This window comes from Lynx rufus, unplaced genomic scaffold (genome assembly GCF_022079265.1).
Source record: "Lynx rufus isolate CCGP_SWC_20201006 ecotype Redwood Valley unplaced genomic scaffold, mLynRuf1.p SCAF_8, whole genome shotgun sequence".
In the NCBI taxonomy this organism is placed as follows: Eukaryota; Metazoa; Chordata; class Mammalia; order Carnivora; family Felidae; genus Lynx; species Lynx rufus.
The window spans coordinates 19004298-19022821 of record NW_025814896.1 but is presented as its reverse complement, the minus strand read 5'-3'; the positions used below and the strand labels follow the sequence as shown (position 1 = coordinate 19022821).

The following is an 18524-nucleotide window of genomic DNA, read 5'->3' as shown; positions in this document are numbered from 1 at the left end:
TGGGACTAGGGGGCACTGCCATGTCCTGGCCTGTCCCCATAGCACAAGAAGCTGGCAGAGGGCAGTGCCTATGAAGAGGTGCCTACATCAGTGATGTACTCCGAGAACGATATCAGCAACTCCATCAAGAATGGCATCCTCTACCTGGAGGACCCTGTGAACCACGTGAGGGCCAGGCCAGGCCAAGCATGGGGAGGGGCACCGCGGGAGGAGGGCTCCATTCATGGGCCCCACTTCTGTCTTCTAGGAGTGGTATCCCCACTACTTCGTCCTGACCAGCAGCAAAATCTACTACTCTGAGGAGACGAGCAGTGACCAGGGCAACGAGGATGAGGAGGAGCCCAAGGAGGTGAGGGGCCAGCCCAGGGCTGGGGGCTGGGCTGGGGTCAGAGTCACTGAGTGTCTTTGCTGTTGCCCTCCCCCCACAGGCCAGTGGCAGCACAGAGCTGCACTCCAGTGAGAAATGGTTCCACGGGAAGCTCGGGGCAGGACGGGATGGGCGGCACATCGCTGAGCGCCTGCTTACCGAGTACTGCATCGAGACCGGGGCCCCTGATGGTTCCTTCCTCGTGCGAGAGAGCGAGACCTTCGTGGGCGACTATACACTCTCTTTCTGGTAACCCACTCCTGGCGCGTGTATACTCTGACGCGGCACCTCCCAGAGACCACCACGGTCCGTAGTTGGTCTCTGTCACAGGCTCTCCCATGGAACGTGATCTCATCACATGCATGCACACACATATACTTTTCAGGGTGCTTTGAAGCCCTCCTGCAGGGCCACCCACACCCGAACAACTTAGGTACCTCGCTTGGGCCCGGCCTGCTCCTCACTGCCTCCCTGTCTTCCCTCAGGCGGAATGGAAAAGTCCAGCACTGCCGGATCCACTCTCGGCAGGACGCTGGGGCCCCCAAGTTCTTCTTGACAGACAACCTGGTCTTTGACTCGCTCTATGACCTCATCACACACTACCAGCAGGTGCCCCTACGCTGCAACGAATTTGAGATGCGCCTCTCCGAGCCAGTCCCGCAGACCAATGCCCACGAGAGCAAAGAGTGAGGGAGGGGCCGAGGGCTGGGTGGGGGACGTGAGAGGTGATGGCCAGGGCTTGACTTGGGCCTATCTTCAGGTGGTACCATGCCAGCCTGACCAGAGCTCAGGCCGAGCACATGCTGATGCGCGTCCCCCGGGATGGGGCCTTCCTGGTGAGGAAACGGAATGAGCCCAACTCCTACGCCATCTCCTTCCGGTGAGGGGTGTGGCCTCAGGGTACTGTAGGTGGTGTGGGGTTATGCCTGAGTCTGGGCTGCCCTGACCCTGTGTGGCTGTTGTGTTAAGGGCTGAGGGCAAGATCAAGCATTGCCGCGTCCAGCAGGAGGGCCAGACGGTTGTCCTGGGCAACTCAGAGTTCGACAGCCTCGTGGACCTCATCAGCTACTATGAGAAGCACCCACTGTACCGCAAGATGAAGCTGCGCTATCCCATCAACGAGGAGGCGCTGGAGAAGATCGGCACAGCTGTGAGGGCCCAGTGCTTGAGGGGGCGTGGTGGACAGGGTGACCCTGGGCTAGCTGCTGGGCAGTGGCAGGACAGTCGGTATGTGGGACACAGAAGCCAGGGATGTTGTAGGAGCTCCTGGGAGGGTCACTCTGCCCAGCTAGGGGCCATGGTGCGGGTGCCGGGACGGTGTCCCAGAGGGAATGTCCTCCACAAGAACGTGTCTGCGAGGATGGGCATGCATTAGGTGAAGGCATTCGAGCAGAGAGCCCCCGCGAGCCGGGGTGTGGGGTAAGGCGGTCCAGGAGCTCATGCAGGGAAAGGTAGGCCCAAGGCCAGAAGCTTACTCAGGAGGTGTGAACTGGACTGTCGCCAGGGCAGGGGAGTTGGCTCCAGGAGGCAGAGGCATGAGGGTGAGGCATGTGAGGTAGAAGGCTACACAGATGGCACGGGGACAGAGAGGGCTCAGGACTTGGACTGATGGGGACTAGGGCGGGAGGTCTGCTTGAGACTTGGCATTGGTGAGCACAGGTGACCAGAGAGAGGACTGTGCACACTGGGGCCCGGGGCTGGGCTGATGGATAGGCAGCGTGGGGTGGGGGCGCCCAGTGGGGAGTGAGCGAGCCACTAAGCAAGAATGTCGGGCAGCACCTTGGGCCTTCGGGAACAGAGAGGTTTCGGAATCACGGGGTGGGCCTCAAGGGTTAAGAACTTGGGAGAGAGGGAAGGGCAAAGCCGTGCTGCTAAGGTCCAAGATGCCGGTGGACCAGGTGCCAGGGGAGGGGGCAGACTTGGCTTGGAGAGGAAGGCCATGTGGAGGCCTGCCTCACCAACTGAGGGGCACAGGGAAGCCAGCAGCCCCTGTTCTCTCTGGGTGTTAACATCTACCATTCGGTCCTGTTTCCAGGAGCCGGACTACGGGGCCCTGTATGAGGGCCGCAACCCAGGCTTCTATGTGGAGGCGAATCCTATGCCGACTTTCAAGGTACGACCTCGGGTGTCTGGGCACAGGAAGCTAGAGAGGCTCCTGGCTGCTCTGGGCTTGTATTTCTCTGCTGGGGGCGGAGGGGTGCATCTGTGGTCGTTGTGGAGAAGTGGTGTTTGTGGTTTTCCGAGTCCTTAGAGCTTGTGAGAGATGTGTGGTTGGTGTCTGACCACAGCTCTCCTGGGGCTGACCCCCTCCCAGTCCCTGTCCCTAGGGGTCAACACTGACCCCTCCAAACTGCTCCTCAGGGTAAGTCTCATTTACTTCCTGGGTGGCAGCAGGGCGGGGGTCGGCCACAAGGGCCAGAAACTTTGTTCTTTGCTGCTCACTCCCTTATCTTGTGCAGATCCCTCGGAAAGGACCTTTCTCTCTCTGCTTTTTTCTCTAAGGAGTAAGGAGTTGTGCTTTGTCCCTCAGCAGCCAGGGAGCCTGGGACAAGGTTTTTTCTCCTACTTTCCAGATGAGGAATGATGGGGTCCCAGTCATGCCCATAGGCTTTCAGGTCCTGGGGGAGGCACCCAGGGCACCTACAGACACTCCTAGCCTGTGAGCCCTGGCTTCTGGGGGAGATTCAAGAATCTCCCTGTGGCCCGGGCTGAGGGGCTTGCAATGTTCCACCTGGACCCTGAGGAGCTTCCGTGGCAGAGGCCCTGGGTCACATGTGTCCTGGAGCCTCCTGTAGGGCTCATGGCGAGGACTATGCTGGGTGGGCTGCCCCACGTCAGCACAGTGGTGAGGATAGACTGCCTGCTCTAACCAGTGTCTCCCCCTCTGCAGTGTGCAGTCAAAGCACTCTTTGACTACAAGGCCCAGAGAGAGGATGAGCTGACTTTCACTAAGAGCGCCATCATCCAGAACGTGGAGAAGCAAGAAGGTGGCTGGTGAGCCTGGTCCCCAGAGCCAAAGCCTCTGGCATGTGTGGCGGGCTGGGAGGCGGGGGCCCCCTGTGCACCTGCCACTGTGCTGTCGTGGTGTGTCTGTCCCACATACCTGCGCACCAGCGTTGCTCCTGCAGCCTGGCGTAGGTGCGGGGACTCTGACAAGGGATACCCTCCTTGTGGGAGTTTGGAGTGGTTGCTGGGGTCAGCACCCTGTGGCTTCCACAGGTGGCGGGGGGACTATGGTGGGAAGAAGCAGCTGTGGTTCCCGTCAAACTACGTGGAAGAGATGGTCAGCCCCGCAGCCCTGGAGCCTGAGAGGGAGGTGAGAGCAGAGCCATGTTGGTGCGACAGAATCCCCGTCCCCAGACTCTTCTTGTGCATATGCCGATCACACACAGTGTTGGGTGTACCTGTGCATGCACAGCCACCAGTCACCTGCGGTCCTGTCACACCCCTGTGGGGTCCGCAGTTTCCAATACACCTGCTGTGTTTGTGTTGTCATGGGTGTGTGCCTAAGGTGTGTTTGTTGCACGCACACAGACATCTCCTCCCATGCATCTATGTAAAGCAGATGTGCTGACGACCCATGGGCTTTGCTTTCCACAGCACTTGGACGAGAACAGCCCCTTGGGGGATTTGCTCCGGGGGGTCTTGGATGTGCCAGCTTGTCAGATTGGTGAGCCCCCGCCTCTTTCTCCAGCCCACGGTTCTTCAGGGTCAGGCTCTCCTTTGTGGCTCCCTTTGTGTTCTGTGGGAAGAAGCCAGTGGCTGGCCTCCCAAAGGCTGTCCTCACTCTGAGCTCTCCTTGTGCTTGGATACTCTCTTGACACGCCAGTCTCGATTCTTCACCTCCAGCTCTGACCCCCTGCATGCTTACCCTGAGCCAGGCACTGGGTGATGCGGAAGGCTAGCTGACCTCCACAGTCCTTGTAGGTTGGGCCACGGTGTGACGGGACCTTGGAGACAGGGTGGGGCACGTGACCCGCACGAGACCGGGGTTTGAGCCCTGGTCGCCTCTCCTGGCAGCGCAGCATCACCTCCCTCACACCCCGTGGGGTGGAGGGCAGGTGGTGAGGGGCTCCGAGCCAGTGCCTGGGCTGTAGTGTGGGGGACGGGGACGTCTTTCCAAGCGCTGTTTCTCTTGCTCTCCCAGCCATCCGTCCCGAGGGCAAGAACAACCGGCTGTTCGTCTTCTCCATCAGTATGGCTTCCGTGGCGCACTGGTCCCTGGATGTCGCTGCTGACTCACAAGAGGAGCTGCAGGACTGGGTGAAGAAAATCCGAGAAGTGGCCCAGACGGCAGACGCCAGGGTAAGGGGCATCTGTGGGGTGCAGGTGGGCAGCATGTGAACCTGTTGGGGGTGAGGCCTGCAGCACCAGGCCTGCCTCTAGGCTGGGACCTGGAGGAAACCACACACACACACACACAGACACACACACAGCAGGCCGTGTGGCTTGTTCAGGACAGAGATGGATAGCGGCCGTGGGCCGCCCTGTGGATCTGCATGGTCGGCAGTTGGACACACATGGGCCGAGCAAGAGCAGTCTTGTGCTGGAAGCAGGAGCGGGTGCCCAGAGGCTTGGGAGGAATGGGTGGTGTGGAGTGGGGAGAGGGTTTAACTTTGGAGGGTGTTGGTGGCAGGGGGAGCCTGGAAGGGCAGGGCCGAGAGGTGGATGGTATCTGATGTGTGAGGGCTGCAGAGGTACCAACGGGCACGATAACCTGAAAGTGCCCGGGGTTTTGGCAGCAGCAAATGGCCCTAGTGTCACTACTAGGAACCATGGTGGTGGGTCTCTATGGGGCTAGAGCTGGGGCCAGCTTTCACGCTTGGCTGTAGGAGGAGCCAGCAGAGAGGAGGGAGGCCACTTCCGCTGAGCCTGGGGGAGCGGAGGGAAGGATGTATTCACAGGGGTTAAGGGAATTCTGTGTGATGGCCATTCCCCGGGTGGTTGGTGTGGGTGGAGGGCGACAAGGCAGGTCTGTGGCTGCTTTGGAGGATGGGTACCTGTGAGCCGCAAAGAGAACAGAAGGTGCTGAGGATTTTATTGGCAGACTGGCTGGTTGAGGGGATGGATTCTGGGGTCTGGGCTGGAAGAGGAAGTAAGAATGTGAGTGTAGGAGCCCTTGATGGAAGAAAGTGGGCCTCCGGAGCTATGAGGACAGGACGGGATGCGCTTGTGAGTGGCCACGGTGGGTAGGTGGCTGTGTCGGGCAGGGGGGCATCTGAGGGTGTGAAGCCATTAGGCCCGCAAGGTGGGAGGAGTCTCCTCAGCACCGAGACCTGAGACCGAGCCAGAGACCTGAGTCCCCACTGAAGTCACAGGAGGCTGCCTTGCTTAAGGGAGGCTGGGTACCCGATGGTCACAAAGCATCACCAAAGAGTGCAGCCAACCCCAGGACCCTGAGCTGTCACTGGGGTGTGGGTGATGAGGACATCAGCCTCTAAGAGTCCTAGGAGGGCAAGTGTGGCCTTGGGGGCAAAGGAAGGAGGATTCTGGGGTGTACTGTCCAGTGGGGTGTGGGAGATTCGGGGGACAGGGCAGGGCCTAGAGAGTACCTGCACTGTGGGTATGCCTAAGCTGGCAGGGGCATCCTTCCGGGTGGGGCATCAGGCCATGTGTGTGTGTCACCAGCTCACGGAGGGCAAGATGATGGAGCGGAGGAAGAAGATCGCCCTGGAGCTCTCCGAGCTGGTTGTCTACTGTCGGCCTGTTCCCTTTGATGAAGAGAGTAAGGGCCGAGGGCTGGTGGGGGTGTGTTTGGGCGCCCTCCCATGTACGTGGAAGACGTACATTTTGTCCCTTTGTATGGGGGGTGGGGGAGCTGCCCGGGTGGGTGGGCTCTGCAAGCATTCTCCCTGTTTGGCCCAGAGATTGGCACAGAACGTGCCTGCTACCGGGACATGTCGTCCTTCCCGGAAACCAAGGCTGAGAAATACGTGAACAAGGCCAAAGGCAAGAAGTTTCTCCAGTACAACCGGCTGCAGCTCTCCCGCATCTACCCCAAGGGCCAGCGGCTGGACTCTTCCAATTACGACCCCTTGCCCATGTGGATCTGTGGCAGTCAGCTCGTGGCTCTCAACTTCCAGACCCCAGGTGAGAAGGTGCCCCGTGGGGTGGGGAGGGGCGCCATCGGGCCAGAGTCCACTGTAACTCGGCTCTTTCAGACAAGCCTATGCAGATGAACCAGGCCCTCTTCATGGCCGGTGGCCACTGTGGCTACGTGCTGCAGCCGAGCACCATGCGGGATGAGGCCTTTGATCCCTTTGACAAGAGCAGCCTCCGAGGCCTGGAGCCATATGCCATCTGCATCGAGGTGGGTGGTGCTCGCCTGTGGGCTTTAGGGTGGGCAGGGGTTGCTCTTCTGGGGCTCGTTTTTGGAGTCAGGGATGGGGTGCCGGTTTGTGTGACTGGCGGGGGGCACCGAACTGGCTCCTGAGCGTGAGGAAGGTGTGACCGTCCTCTGAGATAGGAAGGCAGCTGCAAGTCTCCACCGTGGGGCTGGGCCCAGAGTGGCGAAAGCCCGAGGCAGGTGGGCTAAATGCAGCCAGTTCTTGGCACTGAAGAGTCAGGCTGTCCAGTGAGGCCATGGGTAGCCGCTGCCTGGCAGGACAGGAAACCAGGGCCCGTGGTGAGCTATCCGCAGGAGCCAGCGGGATGGCACTTACTGGAACGGGGCTTGAGGGAGAGTGACCCCCACCCCCAGCTCTCTTTTAGAACAGTCCCTGAGCACTTGATGCCCCCTGGTGAGAAGCTGTGGGGTGCGGGGCGGGTGGGGCTGAGCAGTGTTGAAGGAGGTGAGGATAGCACAAGGTGAGTGGGTACTGCTTTCCCGAGAAGAGACTTCGATTTTTTTTTTTTTTTTAACCTTGTGGGGAAGTAACTTAAAAGATTTGCATATTGAAACAGACATGAGTTTGATGAAGTAGATTGCAGAAACTCCCATGAGAAGTTTGGCTGAAGCTTCTTCCAATAATACCACTGCTCAGGCCCCTGATGCCATGAGCCACTTAGTGGGCCATGTCTTTGGGGCCCAGCAGAGGGCGCACTGCCTCCACTGCATAGTGAGGACTTGGAGGGAGTGGAAAGGACAGTCCCCCAGCCCATCTCTACCCTGCCTTACAGGTGCTGGGGGCCCGGCACCTGCCGAAGAATGGCCGAGGCATCGTGTGTCCTTTTGTGGAGATTGAGGTGGCCGGAGCAGAGTATGACAGCATCAAACAGAAGACAGAATTTGTGGGTAGGTCTGCCTTCCCCACTCAACCACGCCAGTGACCCTGTCCTCTCTTGATGGTGGCCTGAGGCCTTCTGCCCTGACTTTTGCAGTGGACAACGGACTGAACCCTGTTTGGCCCGCCAAGCCCTTCCACTTCCAGATCAGTAACCCGGAATTCGCCTTCCTGCGCTTTGTGGTGTATGAGGAGGACATGTTCAGTGACCAGAACTTCCTGGCTCAGGCCACCTTCCCAGTAAAGGGCTTGAAGGCAGGTGAGGATCCTTCCTAGAGACAGTGCCCGGGATCTAGCTTGGGGACGGGGTGGGGGGTGGGGGGGCGCAGGCCCCTGCTTGGCTCCCTCCTGGGCTGAGGGCCAGGCCTTCTCCTAGGATACAGAGCCGTGCCTTTGAAGAACAACTACAGTGAGGACCTGGAGCTGGCCTCCCTGCTCATCAAGATCGAGGTTTTCCCTGCCAAGGTGAGCACGAGGAAGGGGGGCTGGGGAGGAGCCAGGCAGCAGCCTCATAAGGCCCCGGGGAGGCACTGATCTCTCGTGCACCGCCCTTGTTGAAGCAGGAGAACGGTGACATCAGTCCCTTCAGTAGTATGTCTCTGCGCGAGCGGGGCTCCGATGCCTCGGGTCAGCTGTTCCATGGCCGGGGCCGGGAAGGTTCCTTTGAAGCCCGCTACCAGCAGCCGTTTGAGGACTTTCGTATCTCCCAAGAGCATCTGGCAGACCATTTTGACAGTCGGGAACGGAGGTGAGGGGCTGGAGGATGGGTGGCCAGTGTGCAGCTTGGAGGCGGGGGATGGTGGGAGCGATGGGAAGAAGTGCTTGCTGCCCCTCTGGGTCCTTCTCTTGCCTCCTGGGTGGGTGGAAGTTACAGTTGTCTGGCTTTGGGCTGTCCCACTGCACTCTGAGGCCCCACCGCTGGTAAGGACACTCTCTCCTTGTGTCCAGGGCCCCACGAAGGACTCGGGTCAACGGGGACAACCGCCTCTAGTTGTGTGCCAGCCTCGTTGAGAGCAGCGGGTGCCATGCACCTCGTGGAGTGCCGTGAGCCGGGTTCTTGAGAAGTGGCCTGTCGTGGCAGCCTTCCTGGCCCCGTAGCCTGGAGCCTGGATTCCAGCAGTGACTGCTAGACAAAACCAAGCCATTAATGAGTTGTTTTACTGTTCGGGGCCTCCGTGCCCCAGCTCTGGGGGAAGGCAAACACTGTACTGTGTCTCAAATTAATTAAGCACACACCTCTGGTCCTGACTTCTGGAGATGGAGCTTTCCATCTATGGGGCCAGGACCATGGCTGCAGCCCCTTGGAGAGAGGCTGCCTCAGCCTGTGGCACAGGAGGCTCTAAGGAACCGCAGCAGCCTCATGGGGCCAGGGAAACAAACCCAAGTTTACATTGTCCTGTAGCTTTAAAACCCCAGCCGGGCAGGGGTGGGGGTAGATGCCCCCACGGTTTGGCCCTGGAGCCAGGGCAGAGGAGCACAGGACCTGCCTGGAGAGGGTCCCCCCCTGCTCAAGGAAGAGGACACAGCACAAGGGCATGTTGCCCGTGGCTGGGAACACAGCCCAGCCTCCAAGATACAGGGGATCGTGTTAGAAATAGCAGCATTGGGCAAGCCAGGCTGCTGTGGGCCATGGAGGGTCGCCCTGCAGGCCACTGCGTGAGGGGCCTGAGGAGGCCAAGGCCCAGGGCGCTGCCTGGAATGGGGACAGCAGCCCCTCAGGACCATGGGAGGATGAGGGGGACCCGGATGTCCTGCCCTGCCTTGGGCTGCACCACCTGCCTGCTGCCCAAAGCCGGGAGGCAGCCCAAGGTTGACACTCGGGATGTGAGCCTGGAATCCGGACCTGCTCACTAGGGTAGACGAGTGTGTGGCCGTGCTGGCCGAGCACAGCAGCTCCTGCCACGTTGGGAGGGCGTGCCTCGCTCTGACGCAGAGGCCACCGAGCAATGGAAGGTCTAACAGCAAGGTCAGCGGACTTGAGGCCTTTGTCGGAGATGGGTGCCGGCGTGGCCAGAACGGAGGAGCAGGTCGCAGGCCACGCCGGGGATTTTCCCCAGTACCTTCGGGAAGCTCCTGCACACAACTGACAGGCCCTTCTTCAAGGCACCCTTCAGCAGGTCGGCTAGGGGACCCCTCCCCCCCACCCCCGTCCTGTTCCAGACCGAAGACCACTCTCCCCGTTGCAGCATAAGACCTGGGCTCTGAGTCTGCGGACAGCACTGTGGGAGGATGTGGAGATCAGCCCAAATATTCATTAAACCAGTTGAAAGTCCTCTTGCTGGGCATCTGTGATGTTGGAGTATGGAATTTTAAAGGTTATTTTTTGCACACCGTTTCCTACCATGTTCATTATTTCACATAGGATGTATGATTTTCTCTGTCTTCCACTTCTAACCGGAAAGCTGCTTGGTTGGGGGGTGGGGGAAGCAAAACGAATGAACTGGTCTGTGCACTGTGGCAGAACTGTTATTTTTATGGATTTTACAGCTCAACTAACAGTGTTACCTTTTCAAGATTTATATATTTATATACTCTTAAGAAAAACCACTGAGCCGTTAAAGCCTTGTTATTCAATCCTAATAGTGATTCAGTTTTCTATAGTTTACTTTTAGGGTAGAAAGTAAATTATTTAACATTGCATTAAACTTCCCAGATCATGGATTGTAAACCGAAGGAAATTATACAATTTCTGAGAAAATGTATTGGTTTATTTAAACTAATTCTAAAGTTGTCTTTGCAAGTATGACCTCGCAATCCTGTCCATAGCAAACATATCTACATATGGCTGCCAACGTTTGGTTTATAATCAGAATATTAACAAAAATCGTAAATTTTATTAGAAAAGCTTTCCTTTTGAAAAGAACAGCAGTATTATTTTTCTTCTCAGTAGTATTGTAACAAAGTTAGTGACTCTCCTTGCTCCTCACCTTTGGAGGGCAACCTTGGAGCAGAGCCACAGGGAGGGGCCGGCGACCACCCGACACGTGGGGACAGCTGTGCTACAGATGGTAAGGCTGTCGGGAACGGGCCAGGGGTGGGAGGAAAACAGCAAAGCCTATTCTGGTCAGGTGATTTTTGTTGGAAGGCAAAGACAACGCAGTGTGCGTTCCCTTAGGGACAGAAAAGGGTTAAGGATCGGCCCGCTGTGTGGGCAGGTGAGGGAGCGGTCACCATGCAGCTGGCTGCTTCCATTGAGCTGGTGAGAAGACCCTGGAAAGGAGACGGGAAGGTTGGGAAGGCAGCCCCACGAAGGGGTGCAGGCCCGTGGGCACAAGGGTGCCCTTCGGCACAGCTGGCACTTGGCACACGCAAGCCCACTGCCCTCATTCGGCCTCAGTTGCCAGTTGTGCTGGCCTCTTAAGATCTGACTGCCACATAAATCGGCCCCGTGTCCTTTTAACTTCGGTGCTCTTTCACGGGCCCCGGGAAGCCGGTTGTCTGGAGACAACTTGTCAGGTGGTTATTGTGCGGTACAGGCAGGTGGGAAGTTTTTGGCAACTTCCCAGGTCAAGCATCTCTTCCCTCCTCTGGGCTACGGAGTGGGGTGAGAACACCTGCTCTTCCAGCTCCCCTGCAGACAGGATGTCCGGGGACAGCAGCCCGAATCCCTGCAGCTTGCCAACCCTGGTGAGCGGGGATGCAGCCGGAGCCCTTTCCCAGTTCACAGAAGCCTCCGCCTTTCAAAAGGAGGTTGCCGGGTGCCACTCTGGTTGCCTCGATAGCTTGCAACCAAATCTCTGCCCAGATGTGGTTGAAAAGGCACTGCCCTTACCTTCCTGTGGCTGTTTTCATGGTGGTCTGTGCCGGTGTAGGTCAAACATGATGCCACACACAGAGCTGCCTGCCTGGTGGATGGATGGGGACGAGCATAAAAAGCCAGCCCAGGGATCCTGAAAAGATGCAGGTAAGTGTAATCAGTTGGTTCTTAAGATGGTAATTAGTGTATCACTGGTGTGATAATTCACGTACCAAAGCATGGAGAGCAAGATTAAGTCCAAGGCTGATTAAGAGTTACATTACAGGTTCTGAGGGGCATGTGGGTGGCTCGGCCAGTAAGCCCCTGACTTCAGCTCAGGTCATGATCTCACAGTTCATGAGTTTGAGGCCCACTTAAAGGGGTGAGCTCGAGCCCTGCTTTAGGTAACATGAACCCTGGGTGATCCCCGAGTCTCTCTCTGCCCCCTTGCTCACTTGCGCCCTCTTCAAAAAAAAAGTTACAGGTTCGGAGCATCCCTTTCCTATATGATAAGTCAGACCAAGACCTAACAATTCCCAATTTGACAGATTGAGGGCAAGTCCTGGTTCATTCTAGTTCCCTCTGAGCACCACCCACTTGGAGAACTGGGATCAGTTTAAAATACTTCCTTTCATCCACTGAACTAGATATAAGAGCCAGTATCAGAGCGCCCACTGCTCAGGTTCTTGCTGGCCCCTTGGCTTTCTCCCTAGAGCTTCTCTGTCCTGTTCAAAAGGATGGTTCTTTTCCCAGCGACAAGGGAGTTGATGGAAGTTGGCCTGAACTTCTAAACTGGGTTTTCTTGCTCCAGGTTCTTGTGGCCAGGAGAGCTTGTCCAGTGTGAAGGAAGAGTTCTGTGCTGACCCCTCGGTTAGGGGCTGCCTGTCATCACAGGACATCCTTGGCTTTTTGGTGTTGACCATTTTTATTTTAATCAGGATGAATCCCCATTTACTGAACAAGTGTCTTTCTGGAGTATGACTTGGAGAGGAACAGCTCTGACGTCCCTAAGGCAGCTTCATGGACCTGAGGCACACTTATCTTCCAGGCTCCCGGGCTACACTACTTGGCTTTTCACTGCAAATGCCTTGATCTTTCTTCCTGGTAGAAAACAGGACAAGTCTCAGTCTTGCAAGCACACAGATCAGTTTCACCTCCTGTTTCCTCCAGACAGACCTGAGCTCATTAATCGACCCATGAGGCCCTACAAAGGGGAAGGGATGGGGGTGAGGGGAAACCCTCACTTGGGACTGAAGGTCTTGCCCTATGGTGCGTAGTTGCTTGCCTCGTCATGCATGTGGGCCACGTCCCTGTGGTGGGGCAGCTTGGATTGGCACGAGTTTCTACCCACTGGGTTACGCATCATCTGGGAAGCTTCTAAAAAATACCCGTGCCTACAGCCCTAGCATAGGTATTTTTCAAAAGCTTTCCCGGGTGAACTGAATGGAAGGTCAGGGTTGAGACGCTACAAGTGTGGGCAGAGGAAACCAGAAAACCACGGTCAGGAAGAGGAAGTCCATGGTACCAGGGGCAAAGATGAGAAGTGGACTGGCTCCCTGCAGGGGGAGTCTCCTCTCCTGCTGTCTCCAATAGGAACCACTCCTGGCTGGCTGGCACACCAGGGACAAGTAACTGCTCAGAGTTGCAGGCCTGCACTTCTCTCACCCCGTGCACACAGCACTACTTGCAAGGTCAGCAGCTTTCCGAAGCTCCTGCAAAAAGAGGAGTCAGGCAAGAACCCCTCTATAAAGGGGGAAGGCAGGAGCAGTTTCTGACTCCAGTTGAGGACAGTGCCATTAACAAGGATCTGTGGCCACAAGCACGTGGGCACAAGACCTCCCCGCCCCCCCCCCCCCACCTCCTGACCAGACACATCCTGAACATCATCTGGAGGCTGGAGCTCCTTAAAAACTCACTTGTCTTTAAGTTTGAGCCTGTCCTCTCTCGCCATTTCTGTTCTTTAGAAGGGAAAAACCATCATAAGCACTATCTGGTTATCCCACCAAAGTAGCTCACAGAACAGAGTAAGTTCCTGCTTCCTCACATCTCAGTTAAAGAGATCAAGCCCCGTCTCCGCTGGAGACTCCTCATTGGGTCTTCCTCTGATGATCCCCAGGGGACTCCTGCCCAGGAGTCAGGCAGGGGTTCTGTTTCCTGCCCGGAGGCCACTGCAAGTGCCCCCAGGAAGCTCAGCCACCCACAGCGGGCTGCCACTGCCCACTCTGCCCACAGTTGTGTCCCAGAAAGCCCCTGCCCGAGTCTGCACTCACCCCGGGCTCAGGCTGCCATACCGGGCTGCTCTTGCTTTACTCAGCACAAAGTTGTTTTCCCAAGACTTCAGCTGGCCTCTGGAAGGATCAAGTCGGGAACAGGCCCCCGTGTCCACCTGGGACCAGAATCACTGGCCAGCCTTGGTGTGTGTCTGCCCCAGGTGATTTTCTGTCTGGGCTTCCTTTTTCCTGTCACAGGCCCTCGGGGTCACCCCAACAAGATTCACTTGCTCTGAATCTTAGGAACTGGGCTTTTAGAAAAGATTTTGCCACCCAACGTGGGGCTTGACCTCAAAACCCCGAGATTAAGAGTCGCATGCTCCACCAACCTAGCCAGCCAGGCGCCCCAGAAATTAAGCTTTTTAAAAAAATCCTATTCTTTTAAGGCCTCCGCATCCTTAACCGATTCACCAGCACCCCCTTAGCAAAGAGGAAAGTGCTCTGCTTCTGAGCACATTCTCCTCACTGGGCGGGAGGAGGTGGGGGAAGGGACAAGAAAAGGACTTCCCAGCACCTTCTCACAAGACACCCGATGACAGTGAGTCTGACTCCTTCCTGCCTTTTGTCTGTTTAGCGTAATTCTAGAAACCTCACAGTTCTGTCACACAGAAGCCAGGCCTGTGGACACAGCAGCGTGGGAGACGGAGAGAGGAACTTTCCTGAAGCGGGCTGAGGGGAACGGCCTTGCTCATCCATCCAAGCTTAAGATCTGGCTTGCCCACTGAATAAATCAGATGTGAAACGTTTCTAGTTTTTCTGGCTCCCCCACACAATAAAGTCAGCAGATGTGAAACATATTTATGTTTTTATTTAGGAACAATCAAAAGATCTGAAGTACCATTTCGGCCCATATCAAATTGTATACGCAGTTTGTCCCTGCTCCCTCCCTTCTCCAAATCCACAGATACAAAATCTAGGAAATGTGCAATTTGCATCTTAGAAATAGCAGCATCCCCACAGGGGACCTCGTGAGGCCTGGAGGCAGCCCAGAGAGGACAGCCCACCCCCACCTCAGCATAGCCACTGTCCGAAGGCGAGTTATGGCTTTCTGTTAAAAACACGTACTCTGGATAAAGAACTCCCATTCCACCCAGGCCTGACCGACAGAGTGTGCCCCCTTGGTTTGGTCTCACCCTGGCCACCGCAGTCAGGGGACCCTCTTGTATAGTTTGGTGAAGTTGCAGATTGCCTCTGGGCAAACAGGGCAGTTGTCTCTTAGCACCAAGGTGACCACGTCTTTCAGCCATCTCTCTGGGAGGCGCACTTTATAAAGCTGACTGCACCCCAGCCATTCCCAGGGCCTCCGGTCACTCCGAAGACCAGAAGGTAAATGGATGGTAGAAAACCAGGAATCAGCACTCTCAGGCAGGACCCCGCAGCTCTGGCAACCTCCCTGACTTCCACAAAGACTGTGCTCAGTTAACTTTCAATGGACAATGGCCGGCAGGGGAGAGGGGAAGGTTGGTTGGCGTTTTCTTCGTAATAACGATTATGGCACAGTCGGGTTTTCCCGACACAGCTAAATGGCGCGGCAGCGCGGGAACGCCTCTGCACGGGCCACCCCTTCTCCCCTGGCCCGAGGACCACGCTGGGTCCGTACTGAGGGCGGCCTGGCTCCCCCTCCAGCCAGCTCCACACAGCCTGGGACTCCTGCCCCACCAGCATTTCAAGCAAACTGCAAGAATGAGGTCACTGTGTGGGGGTAGGAACCAAGGATGAGTGACCATCTCTCTCTTTAAACACAAATGACAGAACAGCTACCACGTGAGTAGATTGTTACCCTCCACCAGTGTATCTACTCTGGGGTTTGACTCCTGGGAAAGACGCACTTGTAGCTTTCTATATTCAGGGACTCCAAACAGTCTTTACCCTGGACAATTTACCTTCGGCTCCAGCCGAATGCTTCTTCCAAATACTCCTAAGTCACCCACTTACAGTGGAAAGGAACAAGAGTTATAAAAGCATTAGCCAGGAAAAGCTATTCATCGACATTCAAGTGCTCAGGGGTACGCACGTGCACACAGAGGAGGGCCAGGCTCCAGAAGAAGAGGCACTAACGGCAGGTGGACGCTCAGACCCCTCTCCGGTACCCTGGCTTGCCACCTGCCCCCAGCAGACAGCAGAAGAGAAGGCAGCTACCCCTGCCCCCGCCAGAAGGGCCCTGCTCGCTGTGCAGACCCCTCCTTCTGGCTCCAGCCTGAGCAGCCACAAGGGCCAGGCGCTGAGGGCTGCTAAAGCCTTGGGGCTGGTGACAGCAGAGCAGTAGCCATATGCTCTTTGCGGATCCTGGCGGTCCTGCAAACCAAGGAGAGCGTTTTTAAAAGTCAAGGCAGCAGGTGCTTGCTCCCACCCTTGTCCATGGGGTGACCAGTGCCTGCCTAGGCCGTGCCGGGCATCAGGTTTCTGCCCCTGCTCTGGACTTTGGCAGGTAGAATCGTTGCTTCCCACTGGATCCGGGCTGTCCGATCTCCAGTCTGGTGAAGACAGGCCAGGTTAGTGGCCAGTCTTCACAAGTGCGCTCAGGACTGAAGAACAGAAAAGCAGACCCTGGATCACCCCCCGGGCCAAATGCCCTGAGCCCTTTACTTTACACCCCCCACATACAGATGCTGGGTGGCTCAGTGAACTGCCTTCCTGGGACGACCGGTGCCAAGGTACACAACACAGGCCTCGCCATTCCACGTGGGACTTAGAGCTTGCCTGGGTGGCACTCATGATCGTCACCTCTACCCAGGCACTTGGCCCAAATCAAAACCCGTCACTTTGTTGAGACGTTGCCTAGTTTTCTCAGCCCTGGTGTCGCACAGCCTGGCTGTTCTAAGTGGCCAGAGAAACAGCACGATGGTTACCTCAGATTGAAGCCGGGCTTGGGGAGGGGTCCATTCAAAAGAAAGCTCGGCTCCCCACTCCCTGCTTTCTCAGGTGCCAGACGGTCCCCAAGCCACACGGAGATGCGCCCCAAGGTCTGGGCAGGAAGAAGGCTAGGCGAGCCTGTGCTCCTCAGCAAAGCAGTGGAGTCAGAGGACCTGGAGACGGCCCCGGGCAGTAGTGAGGAGAGCCCAGCCCTGTTTGCCTCCTGCCCCAGGAAGCTGCTGGCTCTGGCCTGGAAGTAGCTGTGTGGACCCTAGCACATCTACAGGACTTTTCTTCTCCGGCTTACAACTGAGCCTTCCACATTGATAAGATAAAGGAAAATGTAAACTTAATACAAAAGGTGGGTCAAATCAATAACCTGCCCTGAGTAAACTCTGAGCAAGGAAAAGGGGGGAAAATTAGAAAAAACCCAAATTTCAGGTTTGGTTTGGCTGGTTCTCTTCTACAAAGTGCCTTTATCCACGTGGACTGTGGCATTTAAACTGACAAAGCTGCTCAAACCCAAGGATCTCGGTACAAGAAGAGAACAGGCAGACACAAGGCAACAGGGCCGAGAGCGGGCAGCACAGGCAGGCTGCCGAGGAGGGTGTGCGGACAAGGCGAGCACCCAGCCAGAAAGGCCAACGCCCACCCTCCATGGAAGGCGGCCCGGCACAGATGTCCCAGAGCCAGAGGGGAGAGGGAGGTAACACAGGACCTGTGCAGGATAAGAGCCACAACTCAGCCTGGAAAACCTGCAGAAACTTCCCGGTGGGTCAGCCTCCCATGGCCAGCTTGGACGGCACCGTCAGTACAGCACCCTGCCCAGCTCCCGCACCTGTCCTTCCGGAAAGCAGGCCTTCAGGTCCTGGTGCTTTGGTCACCCACGCAGCTTGGCCAAGCCAGGAGCTCTAAGTCACATGATGCTACCAAACCCCAAACACCAACAGGCCATCCAACACTCTGGAACCCTCGACTCCCGAAAATGGGAACGCTCCTCTCAAATCAAAAAGCTCTTTAATAGTCAAGAATTCAAATAAGTAATCAAAATATGCAAAGTAGGGGCGCCTGGGTGGCTCAGTTGGTTAAGCATCCAACTTTGGCTCAGGTCATGATCTGGCAGTTCGTGGGTTTGAGCCCCGTGTTGGGCTCTGTGCTGACAGCTCAGAGCCTGGAGCCTGCTTCGGATTCTGTCTCTCTCTGTCTCTGTCTCTGTCTCTGTCTCTGTCTCTGTCTCTCTCTCTCTGCCTCTGTCCCAATTTGCACTCTGTTTCTCTCAAAAAACATTTAAAAAAATTTTTTTAATATGCAAAGTGTATGTATCATAAATTCAGATTTCTCTGATCAGAATGATGATCTAGTTTCACCCATTAGAACTGGATCTACAACTCCGTGTAAAAGTATTAATAAACCAAACGTGCAAGACAGGCAACAAGAAACACCAAAGATTTTACTACCGTGACAAGTCCAAGTGCGTCGGGAGAAGAGGGGAACGACCAGTCACTTTAGGAAACCCCGTCCCACCTCTCTCAGCTCTACAGCCCACAGACTGCCTTCTTAATGGAGGCGATGTCACAGACACCCTCCGGCGGTGTGCAAAACCGCAGTGATGTCTCACAGCAGGACAGGGGCCCGACGCACGGGGTGCAGTTCCGGTTCCGGGCCAGCGTGCTTCCGCGTGCCGGGGCAGCCGTATTCCTCAAGCGCCCAAAGCCCTGTGCACCTGCTGCAACATCTCCTGGGCCACCCGCTCGCTGACCTGTCTCTCTTGCCTTCACCTTTCATTGTCTGAGGCTCCAACCCCACTACCCAATCCGGTCCAAGAGCACAGTGGGGGGAGGAACCATCCAGTCTGCGGGGCTCCTTACCTGGGCGGTCCTGCCATGTGCGGGGTGGCCCTGGGCGTAGGGAGAGCGAACATCTGTGAGGAAAACACGCCCAGGCGGCAGCACCGGACGGAGCTTTCCCACCTTTCAAAGACAGGCTGGTGCCGAGGCGGGGTCCCTATGTCCTGCACCAACTTGTCTACCACGTAATTCGTTTTTTGTTTTGCTGTTTGGGTTGTAAATGAAATA

General features: G+C 56.5%; 1 protein-coding gene across 10 annotated transcripts in view; it reads left to right on the top strand.

Moving 5' to 3' along the window:
- Window positions 1-14391, top strand: part of PLCG1 (phospholipase C gamma 1) — a 40854-nt gene extending 26463 nt beyond the window's left edge. For 2 of the 10 annotated variants that reach the window (XM_047067805.1, XM_047067814.1), the window contains exons 14-33: window positions 43-165; window positions 248-349; window positions 429-616; window positions 853-1053; window positions 1128-1247; window positions 1337-1517; window positions 2403-2480; window positions 3258-3361; window positions 3587-3683; window positions 3968-4037; window positions 4515-4672; window positions 5996-6092; window positions 6233-6457; window positions 6529-6677; window positions 7487-7601; window positions 7688-7849; window positions 7967-8055; window positions 8151-8338; window positions 8539-13757; window positions 14171-14391. In XM_047067805.1, coding sequence (XP_046923761.1) covers window positions 43-165; window positions 248-349; window positions 429-616; window positions 853-1053; window positions 1128-1247; window positions 1337-1517; window positions 2403-2480; window positions 3258-3361; window positions 3587-3683; window positions 3968-4037; window positions 4515-4672; window positions 5996-6092; window positions 6233-6457; window positions 6529-6677; window positions 7487-7601; window positions 7688-7849; window positions 7967-8055; window positions 8151-8338; window positions 8539-8581 — 2490 coding nt within the window. In that variant the 3' untranslated portion in view covers window positions 8582-13757; window positions 14171-14391. Of the gene's footprint in view, window positions 1-42; window positions 166-247; window positions 350-428; window positions 617-852; window positions 1054-1127; window positions 1248-1336; window positions 1518-2402; window positions 2481-3257; window positions 3362-3586; window positions 3684-3967; window positions 4038-4514; window positions 4673-5995; window positions 6093-6232; window positions 6458-6528; window positions 6678-7486; window positions 7602-7687; window positions 7850-7966; window positions 8056-8150; window positions 8339-8538 lie in introns of all 10 variants that reach the window. The other 8 variants (XM_047067808.1, XM_047067812.1, XM_047067811.1 and 5 more) reach the window with 8 other exon arrangements.
- Window positions 14392-18524: the final 4133 nt, after the last annotated feature.